The sequence below is a fragment of the Mercenaria mercenaria genome, chromosome 9 (assembly GCF_021730395.1).
Source record: "Mercenaria mercenaria strain notata chromosome 9, MADL_Memer_1, whole genome shotgun sequence".
Lineage (NCBI taxonomy): Eukaryota > Metazoa > Mollusca > Bivalvia > Venerida > Veneridae > Mercenaria > Mercenaria mercenaria.
In genome coordinates, this window is record NC_069369.1 from 37,823,351 (window position 1) to 37,846,907 (window position 23,557).

The 23,557-nt window shown below is 34.0% G+C and overlaps 2 protein-coding genes across 3 annotated transcripts in view; one reads left to right on the forward strand and one right to left on the reverse strand.

Annotated features, from left to right (window-relative positions):
- On the forward strand, positions 1 to 6,559 carry LOC123546135 (hydroxylysine kinase-like). Of its 2 annotated transcripts, none has more exons than XM_053551253.1 (7): positions 1 to 129; positions 1,027 to 1,189; positions 1,860 to 2,031; positions 3,557 to 3,673; positions 3,989 to 4,128; positions 4,669 to 4,843; positions 5,364 to 6,559. In XM_053551253.1, the coding sequence occupies exons 2-7, from the start codon at positions 1,064 to 1,066 to the stop codon at positions 5,828 to 5,830; spliced, it is 1,197 nt and encodes a 398-aa protein (XP_053407228.1). In that variant the 5' UTR covers positions 1 to 129; positions 1,027 to 1,063; the 3' UTR covers positions 5,831 to 6,559. The 2 variants fall into 2 exon arrangements, with proteins under 2 accessions (XP_053407228.1, XP_053407229.1); XM_053551254.1 differs by having other exon boundaries at positions 1,860 to 2,016.
- LOC123546943 (uncharacterized) overlaps positions 6,142 to 23,557 on the reverse strand; it is a 23,213-nt gene continuing 5,797 nt past the window's right edge. Inside the window, exons 3-11 of the mRNA XM_045333618.2 lie at positions 22,113 to 22,254; positions 21,090 to 21,191; positions 20,057 to 20,606; positions 17,702 to 17,931; positions 14,710 to 14,865; positions 14,189 to 14,298; positions 13,076 to 13,132; positions 7,293 to 7,374; positions 6,142 to 6,297 (exon numbers count right to left, since the gene is read on the reverse strand). Coding sequence (XP_045189553.2) covers positions 6,176 to 6,297; positions 7,293 to 7,374; positions 13,076 to 13,132; positions 14,189 to 14,298; positions 14,710 to 14,865; positions 17,702 to 17,931; positions 20,057 to 20,606; positions 21,090 to 21,191; positions 22,113 to 22,254 — 1,551 coding nt within the window. The 3' untranslated portion in view covers positions 6,142 to 6,175. The remainder of the gene's footprint in view (positions 6,298 to 7,292; positions 7,375 to 13,075; positions 13,133 to 14,188; positions 14,299 to 14,709; positions 14,866 to 17,701; positions 17,932 to 20,056; positions 20,607 to 21,089; positions 21,192 to 22,112; positions 22,255 to 23,557) is intronic.

The window sequence follows — 23,557 nt, forward strand, 5'->3', positions numbered from 1 at the left end:
CTACTGCAGGTATACACACACAATTTCTGAATATACTTGTTTTTAGATTTTGGATTTTATCGACCAAGTAATTGGATTTACCTGTAGTTAAACTTCTTGTATACTGATATATGACTCTACGGATTAAAGGTACATTTAAATAGAACTTTTATTCCCGATTTACAATGGGTAGGACATGCATATACATGTATAAACTTATTAGAAATAATTAATGATAAGAAACATAAGTTATTTTAAGTTAACATAAGTGAACAAGTATAGGATACTTATATCTTTTTATTACAATATTATAGTTAAAACATTTAGGGTGGTTGTTGATTTATATTAGGGAAAAAATGAGCAGACGAAGAATTCTTAATTCAATAATATTTAGCATGCTATAAGTTACGATTTCCAAAAACTTATTAAATATTTAGTTTCTATGTGGTTCCTCTTGCAAATAGCCCTACGATATTTTTCGTATCATGTTTAGGTGGTTATACATGTACTGTGCGATTTCTAGTGGGTTACTGCAGCATAACGTCCAGGAGTGTTTAGCATTCGCGTGCCGCTCTTTCGCGAATACTGGCTATAATACACCGCGAATATTACCTAATCTAAGCCAGTACGACAGTATGTATTTCCATAATTACAGAAAAAATCTAACCGTCATTCATATCAGATTTCGAATTTATTAAATGAGTTAATTTAGATAAAACGATTTTGACAACACATTACATGTACAATATAAAATATAAAAGATTCCCACATGTACTAGTTAAAGCATTTTTAAAATTGTATGATTTATCACCCTACTGGCACGCCTGAAAATATAAAAATAAGAAGCACAACGTCACAGGAATTGTGATAGAGTCAAACGTTACAAACACATTACTAGTAGCAAGAAAAACACGAGAGGCTATAACTTTTGTCTGTTTGAAGCATTAATGACTTGTAAACAAATAAGTTTTAAAAGTTGGCATGTATATAAATAAAGCATTTTATCACCTTAAATAATTCTTAAATCTCAAATTTACTGTTTTATAGCCACATTGTCTGTTTGTATGCTAGTCAAGAATTAGACATGGGCGAATCAATCATCAATGGGGATACAAGGGCCATGATGCTTCAGGATCCGGAAGAAGATGTTAGACCTCGTGTCAGCAAACATCATATCCCTGAACTTGTTTACAGACTCTACGGATTACAGGTATGTTTACAATTTACGTCAGAGTGTCCTCCATAGGATTACTGTTAAATTTGCAAAATGGGCTCTTGTATTTGAAAATAAATTATTTGTGAAAGTATACACCTGTTGAAACTCTAATGAGCAAGCAACATCAATACAAATTAAGTTCGACTGTACGGACCATTAAATATTTTTGTAAGAGAAAAAAACGTTTTACGTTACGAAACATTCTTTTAATGTCAGATGCGGGCCTAGAAATGGAATGTATTATTTTATGGTTTTTTCAAACTATTACAAAGAAAAGTTTTGCTGTTTAACACTTTAAATATTGCAACTAGCTATTGATAATCAAATCTTAATATAAAAAGCAGAATTAAGAAAAAATAAAGATGATATTCTACATGTATATATCTATTACTAATATTGATTACTAGCTAGTCTAAACACCTAATCAGCAACCAGAGATTTTCAAAATTTTGTCTCACTCACTTATATCATATAGTATATTATACCAAATTATATAAAATAAGTGAATCATTTAGTCACTAATTTAATATGGGATTTGTTATTGACTACCAACACTTTTACTTGTCAAGTTAAAAATAGGTTACAGATCACTGATTGGCCTTTTAATGAAGTAAGTTATTCCTATCACATTAACGTTAAACATGTTCTTAATTTCTCCCCACAGGTTGACGAAATCAAAGATTTGCCATGTTATGATGACCTTAACTTTTACGTACATGCAAAAGACACTTGCGAAAACAAACATATAACATCTGTGAATAAACATGGCTATGTACTTAAAGTCTTAAAATCACTATTGTCAACCAAACCGGATATTGTCGGCAAGTATTTTATAGGTACTAACTTGTTCAATGTTATTTACATATGATTTTCCGCAATTTCTGTCGTCAGAGGTGTACAAAGGGATTACTTATTGGGAATGTGAAAGTAATTAACATAATTTCCAGAATAGCGTTGATGAAATTCTACGTAAGAGTGCGTCAAGAAAAATTCACATTTACAAAATAGAATTAAGTGTCATAGAGAAACATGGTTAATTGTATACATGTACATACATTCGTTAACCCCTTCCAATAACAGACAATTATCTCCATTACTCTTCAGGTGTTCCAATATCATATATGAAAGTGTAGTACATATATCCGTACAGGACAGTTAACATCGATACAATGAAAAAATGTGGACCTTAAACGGCCAACAACACATACATATCGCATTTAATCTTTAAACTCTATTACCCACCAAGTACACATCTTTAGAGCTTCGCTGCATTTTCGGAACTCGAGTGAGACTTATTACCTCCGGTCCTCCCCCATCCCCACCGGTGACTATGCCTAAAATCGTTTGATTACTACGTCTGAATTTTGAGTGAATGTCGCCAGTTACTTGGGAAGCACTGTTACAGCCCGTTTTGTAATAAAGTTCCAAATTGTAATAATTATAACAAAACGAGTTGGATCGCTTATTACAATTTGAAATGGACATCACAACCCGTTTTGTAATAAAGTTGCAAAATGTAATAAATTTCTCAGAGTGTGTGTAAACGTATTTGTGTCATAGTTCTAAGGTTCACTATGTGAATAAAATTGAATGAGGTGAAGATGTCAGGTGGCGTACTTTTAGCATGTAATTTTACTCATTAATTGTAACTAAAAAGGTTATTGGTTAGTATAACATCAAGGAAGTTTCTACAAAATGGTTGAGTGCTTATTACAAAGTGAAAATGAACATAGCGTCCCGTTTTGTAATAAAGTTGCAAAATGTAATAAATTTCTGAGTTAGTTGAAAAGCATTTGTGTCATATTTTTAAGGCTCACTTTATGAGTAATGTGGAGGAGATGAAGATCTTTTGATAATATGGCCAACCGAGTCTGCAATTTTCACTGTTTGCCTTGTTCACGGTGCTTTCGAGGTATCTACTTTCCAGATTTTATTTTTTACCTGCCATATAGGCAAGTAGTTAGAAAAAGAAATTGGATCTTCACAAAATCAGTGAATTTGAAATAAGTATTACAAAACGGGTTAGAAAGCTTATTACATTGCGAAATGAACATCACAACCCATTTTGTAATAAAGTTGCAAAATTTAATAATTTCTGAGTTAATAGAAACGTATTTGTGTCATAGTTCTAAGGTTCACTATGTGATTAAAAGTGAAGGAGGAGAAGATGAAATGTGTCATACTTATGACAATATGACATACTATGTTTGCAGTTCTGAAATTTTGTTTGAAAAAAGGTTCAAAATATATAGAATAATCAATCAAATAAATTCGTTTAGATATCAAAATACATACACTAACAATAACTGCAGTGTATTAGTTGCAAGTATTTATGTATGTTTTAATTATATATTTTCACAGATGCTCAACACGCGTTATGCCAATACATTCGAGAGCAAGGCGTAGCAACACAAATACCCATTCCTAACAGAGAGGGTCTTGAGTGGAGTTTGGAAACGTTTGCTGAAAATAAACACGGTATGTTTAGCATAATCAGTTTAAACGTGTTGATTCTTCTTACCATTGTTGTGTTTCATTAACTTTTGCTTCGGATTATTCCAGAGTAAAACCTCTATACAATTTAATTGTGGTGTTAATATGTTTGCTTAATTATAGAATTTTTCATATATCGCACCTTAACCTATGAGCATTTGATGACATAGTTTTCAAACTAGGTTCTTGGTCAGGTGGACAGTGCAGAAAAGTTGTTCAATTACTGTATAATTATGCATGTACGTAAAAGACAGATATTGGAAGGAATTTTAATTGAAACCCTTACTAAATTAATTACAGATAAAACTGTAAGGAATGGACCTTACCTAGTTAGATTACTGACCTTTATTCCTGGTAAACTATTCAGAGAGACTCCGTATGTGCCTGGTTCCTTCTACAATGTTGGTAAATTCCTCGGCAGACTCCACAAAGCAATGACTGTGAGTAGTATTTTGTTGTTCTTTATATTTCTAATATTACCGTTTCTGCTTTTAACAGTTCAGTGATATTTTGAGAATGCATAACTGTGTTACAACATTTACATACAGGTTGAGTCGTAATAACTGATACATTTTCATATGCATGTGTTGCCTATATTTTTTTACTTTTTTACTTTTCTCAGGTTAATACACACAGCTTAAAGTGACATGTGTTATACAAAATGTACACATTTATCATTCAGTATTGACGATATCCGATGTGTTCGAACAGTTTGTTTTACAACCAAGGCTACAAAAGAAGTCCTTTTTCAACCATTTGATGTAGACGTCTTTCTGCCAGAAAATTTATGTCTAGAAATAAACACCCTGTAACAACAGCTAACTGAAACCTTGCTATAAATGAGAATCGCAAAGTATAATCACAGTAGCAGGCGCTACCGTACTTTGATATATCCGAATTTGAGGCATGCTATTTGTGTATGAAACATTATTATTGTACATACAGAGCAAATAATTAAATACCTGTATTAACTTTTTCAGGGATTTCATCATAGCTTCTATGATGTCTTTACAACCATTTGGAGCTTAGAAGAAGCACCAGTTGTGAGAAAGTTTCTGACAGCAGTTCCTTGCAAAGAAGACGTAACCATTGTTGAGGAAGTAATTACAGCATTTGAAAACCATGTTTTTCCTAACTTCAACAAATTTACAAGAGGTTTGATTTCGTTTTTTTGAGTTGAGCCAAATACATGTACTGTACAAAATGCATATCTTTGAGATACAAGTGATATTCACGTATATTTATAAATGTTCAGATTAAAGTGTGACAGTGAGTCTTTTACAAACTATTTTACCAAAATTGTGTATAAAAATCTTTGAATATAAGGTCTGCCCAAGTTTTGATCCAAAGTTTCATTTAAAAATAGTTTTACTTCAAATATGTATTACTAAAGAATAAATCGCGTTTTTTCAGTTTTCATCAGGTTCAGTGTTATTATTTTTTTCTGTTTATTTGAGATCACCTTGTCCAGCTGTTGTATCTGTATAAACGAGTTCAACTTTAGCAGCTAGTGCTGCAGGTGTAAAGACAGTTACATGTTTTACTACTTCCTTATAGCAGACTAAATCAATCTAAGTCTGCTTGCTTCATTGGGGTGCTATTATATGGTGTTTATTGAAGCGCTTCGGCAGTCCAAACTAAAGATGTACAGTTCAGATCTTGGTATTTTTTCCAGGTATAATCCATGGTGACGTGAACGAACAAAATACTATTATGTGTGAAGTGCCAGGACAAGATAATATACCATCTGATGAACATGTACATGATGTCTGTGCATTGCTAGATTTTGCCGATGTCACTGATTCATACTTGGTGTTTGACGTCGCTATTTGTATAGCTTATTTAAGCATAGAGTGTCCTGATGAACGCCAGGCAGATGTTGGTGGTCATATACTCGCTGGATACTACAAGTCATACTCGCTTAACGAAGACGAATTCGAGGCTTTAAAAGTACTAATTTGTGCCCGGCTTTGTCAGTCTCTTGTTTACAGCGCTCACTCATACGCACAACAGCCAGGAAATGAGTACATTTTGGTGACCGCAAAACGAGGATGGCCATTATTGTATAAATTATGGCAAATACCCAGCGTTAAGCTATACTCAAATTGGAAAGCAATGATAAAACTGTATGAAAAGGAGTAATGGATGAGACTAGTAAAAATAGTATTATGTTTGCATAGGTTTCAAAAGATAACTGTTCGATTAGACAACCAATAAATTGTCACTTTTATGTGAAAAGAGATGTTTTTCTAGACGAAATAGAGGAGATAAAATGTACAATTATGTATAAAGTAAACTATTTTTACGAATGACGAGTAGAAAGTGTCATTGCAATAGTAGAGGTCGGAGCTATTGACTCAGGTAAAACGTACATCACTTTATACAAGCAACATTTGGAATATGCATTCATTTATTTTGGGGATAGGGCTGGATTAGATATGATTATACAATAGGAAATGGAGTTTATTTTCCATATAAGCTGTACAGCTACCCTCTAGATGGACATTTGTTGCAGGTCTTCGGACAAAATGAGACAGATGCTGCAGGATCGATGCAAGCATTATACCCGATAGACAGAAACTGTGAACATTGTGGCTTATCGGTACAATCTGCAATTAAGAAAGAATGAATTGGGTGAAACAATAAATTAGATATCACCAAAGAAGGACTTCGCCGAAACCGTATATTATGTACTTAAACGCTTTAAAAACGGAACAATTCTTGGCGTTCATCCAAAAAGAAAAATATGAACATTTGTCGATTTGATAATATTTCTGAAAACAAGATAGATCTTACCTCTTAACTATAATTTCTGATATTCAGTTTTGAAATCGTTCATGCGTAAAAACTGAGTAAACAATTTAGAGCTTACTTCACAATGAATTTTTATGTATTGACTGTTGGCCTTAAAACATTATTTTACTTTTAAACATGTACGCATGGGTTATGGCCTTTTCCCGCCTCAGGGCACATGGAGGTTAATTTTACGAGACAAATAAAAATTTTGAAGTACCGCGTTCTTAAAATTCACACGAAACGAAATGTTATTTCGGTAAAATAATTCAAAGTTCAGAAGAAAACATTGCTTTGCCGGACACAAAATATATATACTTTTAAAAATTTCAAAATATCCTAGCATAATAGAAACACCTTAAAACAAAGTTGTTGTAAAATAATGAAAATAATTTGCTTTCAATAATTTTTTGAGTACTTAGCAAATGTAGCAGTCACAAAAACAATGACAAAAGGTGTCTTATGTAACTGTAAACTTTACACCGAGAATGATTTAAACTCGTAGCTTGTTCACCGTGCTCCATAGTTGACGCCAATTGTGATGGCAACGCCGATTTACAATAAAGGTAACCCCAAATTGCCTTTTTAGAGGGTGGGGTTTTAATTCAAGGAAAAATCAAAAAGAATAAGAATTGGTGCCAAAATTTGCATTCAACATTATTCATATACGCAAGATTCTATGAGTTATATTATGCATTCACGCAATAACCCATATGCTAATTTATACATCTATGCAATTTGGTATTTATATCTTGTACCGCAAACCAGTATTAGTTTAACACAGTGATATATAATTCTAAACTTTACTCACCTCCCCCGCATTTATCGTTGCATAAATCCCCTGTGCAGCATTTCCAGCAGTCTTTTGCGTTCTTCAAATTAGAGTCACATAACTTGAAATATAAGTTTATTCAACATTTTTTATTTTAAAAATCATCCAAGAACCTTTCAAAATAGATTTGCAAAAAAAGCTGCCGAGACTTTTAATCAAATCAAAAGCTGATCACTGGAAATATTTTGGCAACTGATATGCGTGTTCACATATTAATTCATTGCAGGGTCATAAAACATGTAATTTAGTGAATATCAGACCGTTGTGAAAATGAAAACAAGGTAATCAGTCATTTGTTGAAGTTCGCTCTTTCGCTTCATTACTATGATTCTTTTAGATAAGGTTTTTGGACTGTCCCTTCATGAACTCTTTTCTAATACTCTGTTATATATTTAAAGTAACCCTTGATGCTATCGTCATCCTTCGATGTTTGCCCCTAGTTTCGGTATATTCAAACTTATTTCATCCATTTGAATCTGCAGAGAACGCTAACGTATTTATTAGAAGAATATTTTTGCAATACTTGGATAGGTTTAACTTTGATAATAATAATGTGAGACAGCTTCGTAATTTACTGTCAGGTAAATAAGTTATTGCGTTTATTTCTAATTACCAATTTAAGTTGATAGAATTACGCCATAATTTGTGTAATTGTAATTGCTTGTGTTCGCTGCAACTGTAGTTTTAAACAGCTTATGTATGCTTTCTTTAGTGCCTGATGTTTGGATTCTAATATGGCTGGATTTGACTGCATTAAACAAAGACGAAGTTCAAGCTTTGTATATTCTGCCATAAACAACGGTTGACGCGCGGACCGGTAAGAGAACATTTTGACGTCAATTATTATGCCAGATTGCTGCAAATCGTTCGGTGCATTCCTACTCGGATAAATGAAGCCCAGGACAATTTTTATCGAAATGTTTCAATTAACATGTGATAATGAAAATAGTCAAGGCCTTCTTGTGGTTAATTTACCACGGTTCATCGTTCACATGTTTGAAATTAACACCCTCTTGATTCCATATTCTTGCACATCTGAACTGTCAATCGTGAACTTAGACGACAAATCACACGAAGGACATGGTTATTTGTTAAATCTACGGAGATGAAATATTTCTGTTTTCGTCCAGTTGGCCGGTCTGTATTTACAAGAGTAGGAGCTTCATAGACTACAAAAGACTTACACTAATTTTACCACAGATCTTCGAACATTTCAAGAAATATTACGCAAACCTTAAAACACTTCTAAAGTGTGTAGTTTATATAAAGTAAGCAAAATTAAACGTTATGCTAATTTTAATCAACAAAGTTTATAAAAAGGGGATACAATGCGAAAAGTCGTAAAGCACAGTGCATATTTGGTGACTAACCCACTTCGCTTTCCTATTTGATGATGCGATGACTAGTACTGTGTTAAGACCGTGATGTTTTTCTCCTAAATCCGGAAATAAAATAAATAAAAACGGACGGAAGGAGTGGAATTTTCTCTTGTAGCTTGCTTAGTTGTACTTCATATTGACCATATTTATATGTTTTACTAAATACAATCTGGTATTTTGTCATTAATATAATATAGTGCATGTCAATTTGTGGGAATATGGGCCGCCGTGAGAAAAAATTGAGAAATATAGAGACCTATACCACATTGTAGATTGAAGTGAGTTATCGTAATTTCCCATGTATCTCTTTCCAGACACGCGACTGGAAAAAGTTATGGCGTCATAAATATGGCGGCTTAAGAGAAAATAACAAAACGTAGGCTGCTGAATAATTACAGGTGACAACGTCTTTGAAAACTATGTTATGATTGCAAAATTGATATATTTAGTGAAGGTAGTTATTATTCTAGCAGATAAAAAACACTTTTATGGAAAAGGATGGAATTCATTATGCTTAAAATGAAAAAAATATCCATAAATATCAAAAAATGACGAAAACGACTGAATAACGATATTAAGTGAGCAAATGTCTATTTAATGGCGCAGTATGTTCAATTTAAAATAGAAATAGTCTGATAATCTATCACTACAATAGTCGATTAGCATAATTATATATATCTATATACCCTTGTTATCTGTATGAGTGTGTCAGATCAGCTTAATGCCCCGACACTGTGGTCAGAACTCAAAATCAATAGAAAAAATATCTGTTTCAATTTTAAGAATGCTTTTTCTAATGCATTTACACCTTGTTGTAAACTATTTTGCAGTGCAGATTCTTCTATTGAAATTGATAAATCCAGTCAATTAATACATACTTCCCAGTAAAACTAAGTTAAAGACATCTACGAAAGGAATCATCAGAAGATTTCTCTAAGAATGTTTTTGTCCAGCATACTAGTGGTCTATGTCATCGTCGTTTAGCGCTACAGTATATTTACGTTTCACAGAAGAAAATTTATAATACTAAAAACTACACCTTGAGTCCTTTCAATGAACAGGATTTGGTCACTAATCACATCTTTTCATTTTGTATTTTCAAGCAAAGCTCGCATATATGATCAGCAATATTATTTTCGATTCCTTAATTGCATATACAATTAGATTTGTTCGTTTCATAGATAATTTAACCTCTAATACATGTACCACTTCTAATTTATTAAATCGTATAACTTCATGTCGAACTGAAATTTACCTCATGTGAAAAAAATATTGCGACAAAGTATATACAGATTCTGAAAAAAAACAGTCCCAGAAAAATTAAAATCCAGCAATTACAGGGTGTGCTGTTCCGTCGTTTCATATGATTCCTTTACTCTTTATACCTACTTACCAAAAAATCCAATGAATTACAAAGGAACTGCTTTAATTAAACGCCTTTTCTTGTGTATTTAATTTCAGTTAAGCCTTTTTCTGCTTGTAACATTGCTAAAAATAATTTCCATGTGAACCTGTGAGGCAGTTTGTCAAAGTATCTCCTTATGAAACGATGTCCGGTAAGAGAATGCAGTTTTCCGAGAGATAATAAGTAATCCATGAGAACTACTTCTGCCTAGATTGTCGTATGATTTAGAAAACGTTAAACACAGTTATGTGTGGCTACTATATGAAAAATAACTCACGCATTCTTGATGAAGTTTTCAAATACAAACAATCAATTGTTGTTCGAATAGTTGACATTTTTTTATGTCAGGGAGGTGTAGTTATTAAATGAAACTAACAATTCAAAGACTACAATACTGCATCGCTTGGGATTGATATATCTCCATATCTTAAGTTGATTTACACTTTCAAGTAAATTTACTGAGTTTTTCTCTATTCAGATGGGGATGTTCCCTATACAATCTTCTGCAATATATCAGCTTAGATAGCTATCTATTACTAGATACGTAGTTTGTCACAATCAGCTGTAGGTCATGTTGTTTGTCGGTTATATGCGACGTTTAATAAATACACTTTCCTTAACTTTTATATAATCTTCATATATTTGCAAGAGCGACTTTCAAGAATTCAATGAACGTTATCAATATGTCCTTTTGCAGATATACTGCTATTCTCAAGTGCAAAAATATTCTACTAAATTTCACGATTGTAATTCAGACATGTGTGGGTTATTTTTTTAAAATTTAATTGCAATTTAAAAACACTTCTATTACTAAGTGTATTTAAACAGTAGTTATTTATCAATTTTAGTGAAAATTTTCACAAATGATGAAATGTTTTATCATATGCGGTTCTGACCCTCTTATTTGGAGATATATTACATACTCGGTGTTCATTCTTTTGTCAGCTGGATGCTACACTTTCCTCTTTGATCGTGACCAACGAAAGAGGTGGACCACGCCATGACTGGTGGTTCTTAAAGGCCATTGGGACTGAGCTGCTTTGATATATTTCTACTTTCCTGATTTCTACTGGTATTCTGCTTTCTGTAACGGCATGGAGAACATGCGCAAATGATTTGTTAAAAGCTTTAAGAAAATCCCTTGAAAGTATAGAACGCAAATAATCAAGATAATAGAAGACTTGGTTTGACTAAGTTTGTTCCTGAGAGGTTTAGAAAGGTGTAAATAATCTCATGCCCTTTAGCATCAGCTTAAGCTGGATTATAATATATGATATTTAACGAACTTCCTAGTACTAAAGGACCAGGGGCTATTTACATATTTAATGTAGATATTTACTCGATCATTTTTGTGTTTCAGTTAATAGCGTGCCCTCAGTTTCCCTTGCGTGAATAAGACACTCAGCAGTCGGGGAATTAGGTTTACGTATAATGTTCTATAACATTGGAATATGCAGGAGATATAGAGTGCGAGCATTATTGCCAAACTACTGTTTAAGCACACCAGCATTGTTTTGCAACTGACCGTTCCAAGGCTTTGCCGCACTATGTTCCTTTATTTTACGTTTTAAGCTTTCTGTCTATTGGCTTTACTTAGTTCATGTATTTATCATGTTTTAACATATACATGCATTGCTGCAGTGTTTTACGGTTCAAAGATGCGTTGCATTAACATGAATCAGAGTTTATCACAAATCGGATCTGTTGAGAAATATTTTCAGTTTCAGAGAAAGAATGATGAAAGAAAGAAAATGAAATGATTATCCCCTGCCCCTGATGCCCCTCCTCCTGCAATTAGCAAAACATAATTAGGAAAGCCCATAATAAACGTTTAAATGCAGGTTTGATAAATAATATTGTTTATAGATACTTTTGTTATCGCGGAGCTGAAGACGAAATAAGTAAAACGCTTTCAGTGTTGATGTCAAGTTTGAATGCATGTGATTAACCAGTAATTCTGAGTAATTAAGTCGACTATTATGAATCTAACTTTAAGAAAATATCTGTTAAATTTCTACCGGCATAGTCGTACTTAAATCTTGTTTAAATAAAATTGCAAACAATGCATGTAATATGCACATGTTCTAATTATAACAGCATAGACAATTACTTGTGCCAACATTGATTTGTATTGCATTTTCGGCAAAATCCTTTCCTTCTAGGTACTGATTAAAACCAGATATTAATAACGTATTTTCGCTTGTTGTATGTTATATTTCTTGTAACGTTTGGAAATAATCTTATTTCAGATTCAACGTCATAAGATTAGTCGAAAATATTTTATTTCAAGAGGTAGAAGCGACATGTAAAAATGCATTGTAAATTAGGTGGATGGGGTACAAAATAAACAATTAAAATAACTTAAATATACTTTCTACTGAGAAAGTGCAAATATAATATATTTGATATGTCCAACTGGCTTGTTTAATAACATCATATCCGATATTATAAGCAATTTTACTAATATTTTCAAACATTATTCAGCACTATTAATTTCGTAAACGGTCGCCATATTGATGACGTCATTTCCAGATCCAGTCGCGGTCGCCAGAAGAGATACATACATATTATTTTTGTCTTGGACCAAGGAATAATTTGGTATATGTGGCTATATTTCTCAACTACTTTCGAGCGGGATTACGAATGGCCGTGGACTAATAGTTTCTCTCAGCGGGGAGTTATTTTATTTACACTGTCTTTGTCTTACTTGCTGAAAATAGGATAAGCGGGAGGTTGGCATGCCCCAAGCGCTTTGATGATATATTTACATATTCTTGTTAACTTGTGACATTTTCATAACCCACTGTTACAGTTTGCGGAGATGTTCAGATAATCTTGATAGCCTCGCCCTCGATTTCAGAAATCTACTATTGGCATACATTTGTAATTATACTGTTTCTGGGGACCGTATTGAACCACTATAAGGTGAACTTTCTTAAACAGATAATGAACATGACAAAACAAACATTTCTTCATACCTTTCTATCCATGCATCTATGGGTGTATCCTTGGCTTCCATGAAATACTGAACATACCTGGAAAAAGAAATTAAACTTTCGCATAAGTTAGGTATGATTACGTCATCAAGTATTACAATAAAGTAGTTTATCGTATTTTGAGTGAATGACAAACATCATAAATAAAATTTGCGTTTGTGTGCAACATCCAAAGAAATGTTTTCATTATTGTTATTAAATACACGAGAACGACCTTCACTTTTCTAGCCATTTTAGCGGTAGAAAGCGTGTAAAGTGCCTCATGCATACGTAAGCGGGCCGCACAATATATTTCAGTATTGGATACAATGTTGTTGGGTTCAACGTGGCACCGATGTTGTTGGGTTTAACGTTGGACCGTCGTGCATCACGGGCGGGCACCACCTGGGTAGAACCACTGTCCTTTTCGTAAGTTAGCTGGATACAATTTATTCCATATCAGATGGTTGAACATTTGGTTTTGTTGATTTGTGCGAATCAGTTCTGGATTTTTAAACATGTTGGACGTTTTCAAGAATAACAAAATGGTAATTAAAAATTGTACCGGAATCGTTAAGCAATCACCTGTGAAAACAATACACTTAGTCTTCATGTCATGTTTTCATAATGCAAGAATAGCGACAATACACGTTTGTTTCGTGTATTAAGAACGGAATACATTGGTGACCGAGACCGGCAATTCTGTGGGCTTCTGCAGATGTTAATACCGAAAAACAAAAAACGTTTATTATCTCTATAATATTGATCAGAGCCATTTCTTTCATTTAGGTTAAACTGAGTAGCAAAATCACATGAGACTAGCAATTTTCTTCGACACAAACGGTGTGGCGGTATTTAGAATCAAATATGATGGAACTATACAATGTCTTCGGCTTAGGTAGAATTTCTAGTCATGCAAGTTTGAGACTCAGCGGTTTTACTTTGTCGCATTTTTATTATTAATAAAACAACATTTTCCATTTTATTTGGTTAACATATGAGTAAAATAGCACTGTAGTTTCTATTCCATTGATTTATTCCATGAAAAATTACTCAAATAGATCTATCAGTATAACGGATTGACATGATTTAGAATGGGAGAGAAAAATCACATACCTCACCTACAAAGCACTTGTAAGTTGTCGAACAGTCTCCGTCTAAAATTTTGTTTGTGCATGCGTAACATATTGGGGCGTGTGATTTTGTTGTTGCAGCGTTTGTAAGCGCTAAAATAAAACATGAGTTTTAAACTTCATTGTGTCTGACAGAGGAGTGCTGCCGGCATGGCAGGTAGGGCTTATCGTTTCGTACATTGATTACGAGTCTTATGTACATTTTAAAAATTTATTCTAAGTCTATTTAGCCTGATCATGGTCTGCAATGTTCGCTATTCAGTCAGTAAATTTTCAGTGAACACCCCTTCTAATACTACTAAGTAAATATGGTATTGCCCAAACTGAATGATGGACCAGTCCAATTTTAATATTAAGTAGGATAAGGGTTAAGCTTCATGCTATTTTATGTTGCTAAGATTCAGTTGCATCATACGATTTCTGCAAACAGTGAAATCAATCGGATGCGATCAGTTGACCCTTTGGTCAAGCGGCCAAAACTTCATCTAGTAAACAATTGCCTACCCGTTGTAGCCGATGCCGGAGGTAACGTTGATGCCGGAGACAGTGCAAGTCCATTGTCTGTAGCAGTTGCCATGGGTTGTAGTGAAGCTGTAGGTTTTGTCTGTGGGCCAGCTGATGTATGTTGTGGTGGTGTTAAAATATTAAGCATTGGCAAACCTACGAAATATACATTAAATGAGCCGCGCCATGGGAAAACCAACATAGTGGGTGTGCGACATGCTGTTCGCTTTTAAAGCCTATTGGAATTGGAGAAACTGTTAGCGAACAGCATGGATCCTGACCAGACTGCGCGGATGCGCAGGCTGGTCTGGATCCATGCTGGTCGCACACCCACTATGTTGGTTTTCCCATGGCACGGCTCAAATATATATTGTTAAAATTAATTTAAAAATATTACATGTATAAATACTTAATATCTGAATTAAATTGTAAATTTGATTTCGATTTATAAATTGTCGCATTTTATATGCTAATTTATTACAAAATATATGTTTGATCTTATAATTTCATTTTTTTGGGCAATTGAACTTTCGGAGTACCACTTTACTCTTTTTATCCTGTCACTTGCAGTATTTTCGACCCGATATCAGGGTGCCGTATATCTTTCTTGATATACCGTCAGTTGATCATGTGACCAGTGATATACGGTCAGTTGATCATGTGACCTTATGATCGATATTGTTGTCATAAGATATTTTGCAACGAAACCATCATCATTGTGTTGGAAATTTCCGAACTAAGAAAATGAGTGGTCAAATAATGAGTTTTTATTCAAAAACGAAGAAGTTATTGCGATTTTGCCGGTAATCACGTCATTATATAAGTGACGTCATTACGAATATGACGTCATTAAAGCGGTTTTCGCACACTTACTTTTGTAAAATAAATTGCCAAATATCGGAAAATGAAGTAATGACAAGATAAATAGAATAATAGGTTAGTGCCTAAGATGGAGAAAGCTTATCTGACTCGGCTCCGGAAGTATTCAAAGCATTCTACCAGCTTTTTATTGAAAGAGAAGACGTGATAACTCTTTGATTAAATTTTCGAAATACATTTGTAGACAGTTGACAAAAAGCCCGGGTAAAAATCCATAGGCGTTGTATCATACATGAATATCTTCTTAGGGGTAAATGGAAGTCAGCCAGGGTGGATACCAGACTGATTTATATCACGGCTTAAGGTTGAATCAGGATCGTCTCTGTCTCTCTTTAGAGAGAGGGGGCTGGGGGTAGACAGAGAAAGGGTGACGGAGAGGGGTTTGGGTGAGATAGAGAAAGGGGTGGAGAGAGAGACGGGAGTGAAAGTGAGCGAGAGGTGAAAGAGAGAGAGAGAGAGAGAGAGAGAGAGAGGTGAGAGAGAGAGGGGGGAATGAGAGAGGGCGAGGGAGGAAGAGAGAGAGAGAGACACACACACAGACAGGCAGACAGACAGACAGACGCCAAAAGGTTTTTTTCCTATTTTATAGGAGTATATTTGTAACATATGCGTCACTTATCCAACATTTCAAAATATACCATGCAGAGGCCTCAATTTCCACAATAATTAAAGCGATGAACATCAGCATTCATATAAGATCAAACCTTATATAAAATAGATGCACATTTTATCAATAATGATAAAAATGCTTTTTCCTTAACAAGTCAAGTCAAATATTTTATTGATATAACCATATATATGTACATCGCCAAATAACTTTGTGGCGGTTTACACATTTATCTACAATATTACAAGAACAGAAATGTGTAGTATAAACAAGTTTCATGATAACATATCTCTATAATTAACTAATTTCATTTCTTTTTTGGGCCGTCATGTATATAAACTTTGCTAAATTAACAATCAAATTTCTCCGTGTAGATTTCATTATTGTTTTAAATTTGTTGATATATTAGGCCAAGAACAATAATATCTAGGTAAACATGTTTTTCTTAAATCATTATAAAATGGACACACTAATGAAAAAATGTCGCCGTTTGGGGCCTCAGAAAAATTTAAAAATGGACTTTTGACACTGATATCCACCCTTGTTAAATAGAAAAGACAATAACAAACGAATTTAGGTATGAAACCGTATTGTACGAAGCAATGCCTACGGATAGATTAAGCAGATCTCTTCTCCTATCTCGCCAGATATCTATTACAGACATTTGTGTTTACTAGAAATATTGAAGTGGCACATGCCCTTTAAGAAAGTAAACTAAGTCCTTGTATCAGGTGTCATCCCGGTAGTGACATACTTCCGGGTTGTTGTATTCTAGGAAGAAGTCCTTTGATACTGTGAAGTCTCCAATTTGAAGCCATCACTATTTGACTGATTATATTTCAAATGTATTTATTCTTTAACAGTTGTTGGTTTTCTATTGTCTGCAGGACTATATTTCTGTGCGGAAGGATTTGATTAAAAAAAGTACTCCGGACCAGACGGCCTTGACTGACGTGTGTGAAAATGTGGACAGTGATTGCAAAATTGAAGTGTAGCAAAATTGTTTATTGTTCATGGCAGTTGTTTTCTAGTCCAGCTGTTTTCTAGTCTTGATTGAATTGATAGAAATACAGAGCTGCTATTGTAATTCATATCCAAAATTGCTTGTTATACTATACAGCAAAGAAGGAGAAATGATACCGTACCGACATAATCACTGCATTTTATTGACAGGAATTGAACACATTTCTTTCGAATAAGAAAATAATACAAACCAAAGGAAAGAAAAGAATATATGCTTTTCCAAATTTGTATTCAATTTGATGAATGTAAATGATTACCTGACAAGCTTTTCTTTTTTCTTATGTAGAATGATGCAGATTTCTTTTCAACCAAGTACATATTTTACAGCATTTATTTACCATGACACCGTGTTCGACTAAAGCGCGAGTATACTCTTCTAGAGTGAGGCTTTTACTGAAGATGATGCAAGTAAACTATTACATTGACCAGAGAATGCTAATATCCGGAAAAAAAACGGGTTTATAAAAGTGATTCAGTAATTACCTAATAATCCAAGGAGAAAATTATTTGCTAGCGTCACGACATTAGCACCTGCTACAGCAATATTACCAATGGTAATGTTGTTTGGACCAGCTCCTGGATGTGCTCCACACAGACCAAAACACAATGGCTTTGGTGTCCCTGGGAAGTGTATCAGTGGAGACGTAACGTTAGGTTTGGTAAGCGAGGCTACGTGATGTCCGTTTACATATAAGCTTGCACCACAGTGAGGACTGAAATGTAGACCTTTATTAGTCAATGAATATTTAATCGGGTATGCCTCCAGATGAACTTTAAAATTTCAAAACTCTTAGAAACAGACAGCAGTGTATATCAACTTAAAAACAACAATTAAGAAATTAATCAATTCTTTTCGGAGTTCATGCGAAATGAACGACAGAATAGAATGGGTAAATCTATGAATCGCGCTAGCGATTCATGTTTTATTTGCTGATCCTATTCTGTCGTTCATTTCGCATGAACTCCGAAAAAGATTAATTCATTTCTCATATTAACATTATATTTCCTTTCTATTTGTAAACAAGGTTATATTATAAATTGCATGCATTTTGATGCATTTAACATTAATATCAGCTTTCCGGCCATTCTGTTCACTAGACGGAACAACTGCGACGTCATCTTAGGAACGTTCTATCTAACTATATGCGGACGTCGTCAAAACAGCTGCCCGTTATCACTAAGCAGCGTTGTCGTAGTCATAAATTACTAAAATTCATGTTGGCAAAGATTATTTTAAATTCTCTTTTTTTTCCCTAATTCCACAGTATTCTGAAATGGTCTACATCATCACAAGCTTATACTCTTTCAAGACGGTTGTCGCAAAATTAAACTTTTAGGTCAGCAAGGGATGTTTTTAACACGTTTAACTTTCCTTTATTTCTAACTTATTTTACACCTGTCATGCTATCTGCTTTTATTTCACATTCTCACTATCTACTAGGAACTTTCCGAGTAGTGTTTTAATATTTCCCTACACTAACTGTGACACGCACTTCCTGTCCATAAGACTCAAAAAAAGAGGTGCTACAGTAAACAATAGACAGACAGACAGACAGACAGATAAAGCAAGCTAAAACTCCCGTTCAACATTATACTTATATGGCATGACAGACGACTGTATAGGCTGATTTAGAAAGGCATCTCATATTTTTTTGCATTTAATTTCCCATTACTAACAAATGACAGCACTTTCTAAAATTCAAAAAATATAATAATGTAAATAATAAATATTATAAAATCTTGAAACATGATACTAAAATAAGCATTTCCTTGATATTACAAGAAAACATTTTAATGTCATATAAATCCAATATTTATTATGACAAGTAAATGCTATTTGTTGTGCATTGATACGGGAATAAACCACACTAATCCACGTTTCACGCTAGCGATTTGTATTATTGTATTTTTTTAAAGTAAAAAAAAAAAACAAATGTATATAAGGGCAAACACTTACACTTATACGTATGTTTGTTACAGACGAATACCTTGCAAACACTCACACTTACACTTATGTTTGTTACAGACGAATACCTTGCAAACACTCACACTTATACGTATGTTTGTTACAGACGAATACCTTGCAAACACTCACACTTACACGTATGTGTGTTACAGACGAATACCTTGCAAACACTTACACTTATACGTATGTTTGTTACAGACGAATATCTTGCAAACACAAACTTATACGTATGTTTGTTACAGACGAATACCTTGCAAACACTTACACATATACATTTGTTTTTTACAGCCGAATACCTTGCAAACACTCACACTTTTACGTGTATTTGTTACAGATGAATACCTTGCAAACACTTACAGTTATACGTGTGTTTGTTACAGACGAATACCTTGCAAACACTTACACTTTTACGTGTGTTTGTTACTGACGAATACCTTGCAAACACTTACACGTATACGCATGTTTGTTACAGACGAATACCTTGTATATCGTATAAAATGACATGAAGTTTCAAGATAATAAAACATTCAACTGGCTTACGGAAATGCCTGGAGGGGCACCTGGGGTCTTCCTTTACCACCAAAAGCTGGAAATGTAATTGTGTGTACCCAACAAAACAATAATAAACAATAAAGTCTAATTCTGAATCCAAAATATTATAGAAAGCTAGACCCTGATTGGATGATTCTGATCTCGAACTTAAAAATGAACATTGGCAATGTTCCATTCGGAGATTCTTAAAATATGAGAACCTACTACTTTGTTCTACGGTTCTGAAACTTTTGAACCAATATCCACCGTTACCGGTTCTTTGACGAAAATAACAGGGCAACAAACTTAAAAGTAAGTAAGTATATTTGTGTAAAGCTTACCTGAAGGAACTTTCTATTATATACTTGGTATTTGACCAAGGATTGAAAGAAGGTGATAGGTGATAATGTAGAAGATGCCCGAGACTGTTGGCATAATGCACGTGCATATGCAGACAGTGGTTGCTGGTATGTAATGACACACCGTGTGAAAAATGATCAGTCCCGTGCGTTGTGTAGAAGTACTGCGTGTTACTATGGTGATGGTTGTCTCCAAATATAGTCTCAATGGTATGTGTAAATCCCGTTTCGAAGTTGTTTAGAGCGGAACATGTGCTGTGTGAAGGTAAATGTCCAAGTGTATTATGGTGGTTGTGCTCGAAACTAGGCATATGTGACGGCATATAGTGCAAACTTCCCCCATGTCCGCAAATATGCGCCAAACCGAATAACAGTCCAAGAGTGCGTGTATTTCGAGGAACACCGGTCTGCTTATCTTGGTCTTTGAATGAAAACGAGACATCTCCAGTTACACTGAAAGCGGCTACTTTAGTGTAAAGAACATCTGATAAACTGGCAACAAATCCAAAGTCATCAAAAGTCATGTTCTGCACTGAAAACAATCGTTAATATCGAATGAAATAGTTTATGTTGGGTCCATTCATGTTTACAATAATTTTAAAGATGCCTTTTAAAGTCATATTATTTCTGTCATTGTATGTCATATCATTTCTGTGATATAAATCGCGACTACTTTAACGAGAAACAATGAGCACTGGACATTACTTTGGTCAAATTAAAGCTAACAAACAAGTTTTGTGACCCCTTAAAAATAGTCATTTAATTAACACTGAGCTGCAATCAGTTATCTAGTTATCTGGAACAAAAACACCTTAGTCAAAGTTTTAAATGTTAACCTGAAGTCTAACTAATCTGTTCTTTTGAAATTTTTAATGTATTCTATTTAGTTTGCTGGAATAAATGCCTTACTGCACTCTTTTTCGTCATTTTATGCGTCCGAGGACACCTAGATTTAATGACAACCCCTGAATATTTGATAAAGCACCAAAGTAATTATTATGATAAAAGTATTAACCGAGTTGTTCACATGTTGGTCCCATGTACCCTTTCCCGCATGCGCACTGACCATTTCCGACACATGTTCCACCATTTTTGCAGAAAGTTGGGCCACATATATCTGAAGAAAAAAGTCGTGAGATCTCTTGCATGTAATTACACATTGAATAATTATTCAAGAAAATTCTAAGACGAACTAACTTGGAGAGGCAGTGATTCTAAGGTAGAAGTTTTCAAATCATAGTTGAATACGTTGTTAATTACTTTCGACAGATATAATCATTCTGTTTAACTTTAAACTTGTTTAAACTTGTTTTATTGCTATGTTCTAAAATGTGGAGATAGTATCTAAAACTTTAAATTATGAAAAACAATTAAAACATTATCGCAAGTTGCTTATATATAACATTTAAGACCGAGTATAATACTTATGTCTTGATCTGATTATTTTGAGGCATGCTATTTACGATGTTCAGAAACTTCTGTAGCCCCTCTTGCAGATTGTGTCACCTGTTATAAATGGATTATTGCGGGAAGAACTTATCTCAATGCAAAAAGATTGTCAGATACATACATATTGTATGACAACAGAAAATGATTAGTAAGTCTAATAAAAAAAATTCAGATTCACTATTAAAGCTGAAATGTAGATACATGTATGTTACTAGAAAAACTCTTCAATATTTACTTTAAAATTAGCATTACAATGAAATAACTCATCACAAATTTTTAACTATACAGTTACTGCGTTGTTCCTTTTAACTTGTGTCCTCCAGGTGTACAGGGAAATGCAAGGAAGCATTATTGTTCGAATCATCGAGTGATTACTAGAACTATATTTATAAAATCTGCTAATTAGTTTTCCTTCAGATTTTGAAGGCAAAAGCTTGAAAAGGCTTTCTCATTGATAAGATTTATTTTGAAAGATTTATGACGTCAGTTTACCCTTATTTCTGAGCCAGAAAACACAGCTTAGTAGAAACTATCAACCTGAAATGTGGTTGTAATCTAACTAACATACTAAATGTGTTTGTTTTCTCACCATTCGGACTACATCCCTGTATGTGTATCTCTGAACATTCGATTGCATGCCAATGGCTGAAGCTAAGTCTTCTTGTGTACAGAACAGGCTCTATATCTAAATTTATAGATGTCCGAAAAAGTGACCGATCGCCTACCATACCCTGGCAAAAAGAAATATAGAAATATATGATACGCTTGAAACTCTGACAAGAGGTATGTAACGTGAAACCCGTGCCGTGCTAATGCTTAGCTCGCTCATAATCGGTATGAATATATTATGATAATATTACGCATATTCATAAAAGTTCTATACATATTCAACCATCTAAAATTCCTTTTGAATGCAGCAAAGGTGAAATTTTATTAATTGAAAACAAGATCTAGATTATAGGCCTGACACAAATTTCATTGAATAGAGTCTACTTCATATATTCTGTTCATTACTAGTATTAAGAACAAATTTCTCTACAGACTCGTGCCTTATCCCTCAAACAAACTTTATCAAATTTCAGACAGCTAAAGGTCAAAGATGGACAACGTATGATTTCAGACACGATGTATTTTATCAAATCGTCATAAAGGACATACGGGGAAACGAACTCATGGCTCACGACCCCGTGACCCATAGATCTGCGCTCTCCCTGTTGAGCTAAGCGAGTTGGCTTGTCTGGTCTAAAATCTGGTTTCGTTCATACCAGATAGAAAGAAAGCAAAGATGTTATGTCAATAAATGATTTTCAGATATAGGAAGGATTTTGTGTGGCGTCCCTCAAGAAAGCATTCTTGTCCCTACTATTCTTATGCCATGTTGATGGAGGAAATTAGTAATTTAGTAATGTTAATGGAGTGCCGTCATCTTTTCCGATGAGACCTGGACATAGTTAGTAAAAAAATAGACACTGAATTTGATGACTGTGACTAATGGTGGATTGATAAGATGTTACTCGTAAATCTTTTGGCAAATACGGTTATTATTCTTGATCTGAACATAGGGCAATCTCTCATGCAATGTCACTTTGACTATGCTTGTTCACACAAAATTTTCCTGAGGTTTATGATAGTTTATTTGCGTTAAATGTTGTGGATCTCAGTGGAATTAGGTCTTCTGATTTCTCTGGACTTTCTAAACAATTCATATTAGTATACCTACATTTAGCTCACATTTAAAACTAGTTGATTTAGATATGTACTCAATATTACAGGTCGCCCAAGTTGCCCTGCCAATGGAATTGATCCATTTCGTTTAAATCTTGCCATTTTATTTCACATACAGTTATTAAATTTAATGGCGAACTGTAAGACGGTTATAAGTTAAATACAGCAGTTTTAAGATATTAATTTCTCGCTGCGCTAACAGTCGCTCGAAATTTATATCTTAAAACTGCTGAATTCAATTTATAACCTATACTTATTGCAAAACTTTATACCAATAAATATATGTAAAAGGAGCATCTAGCTTGTTCG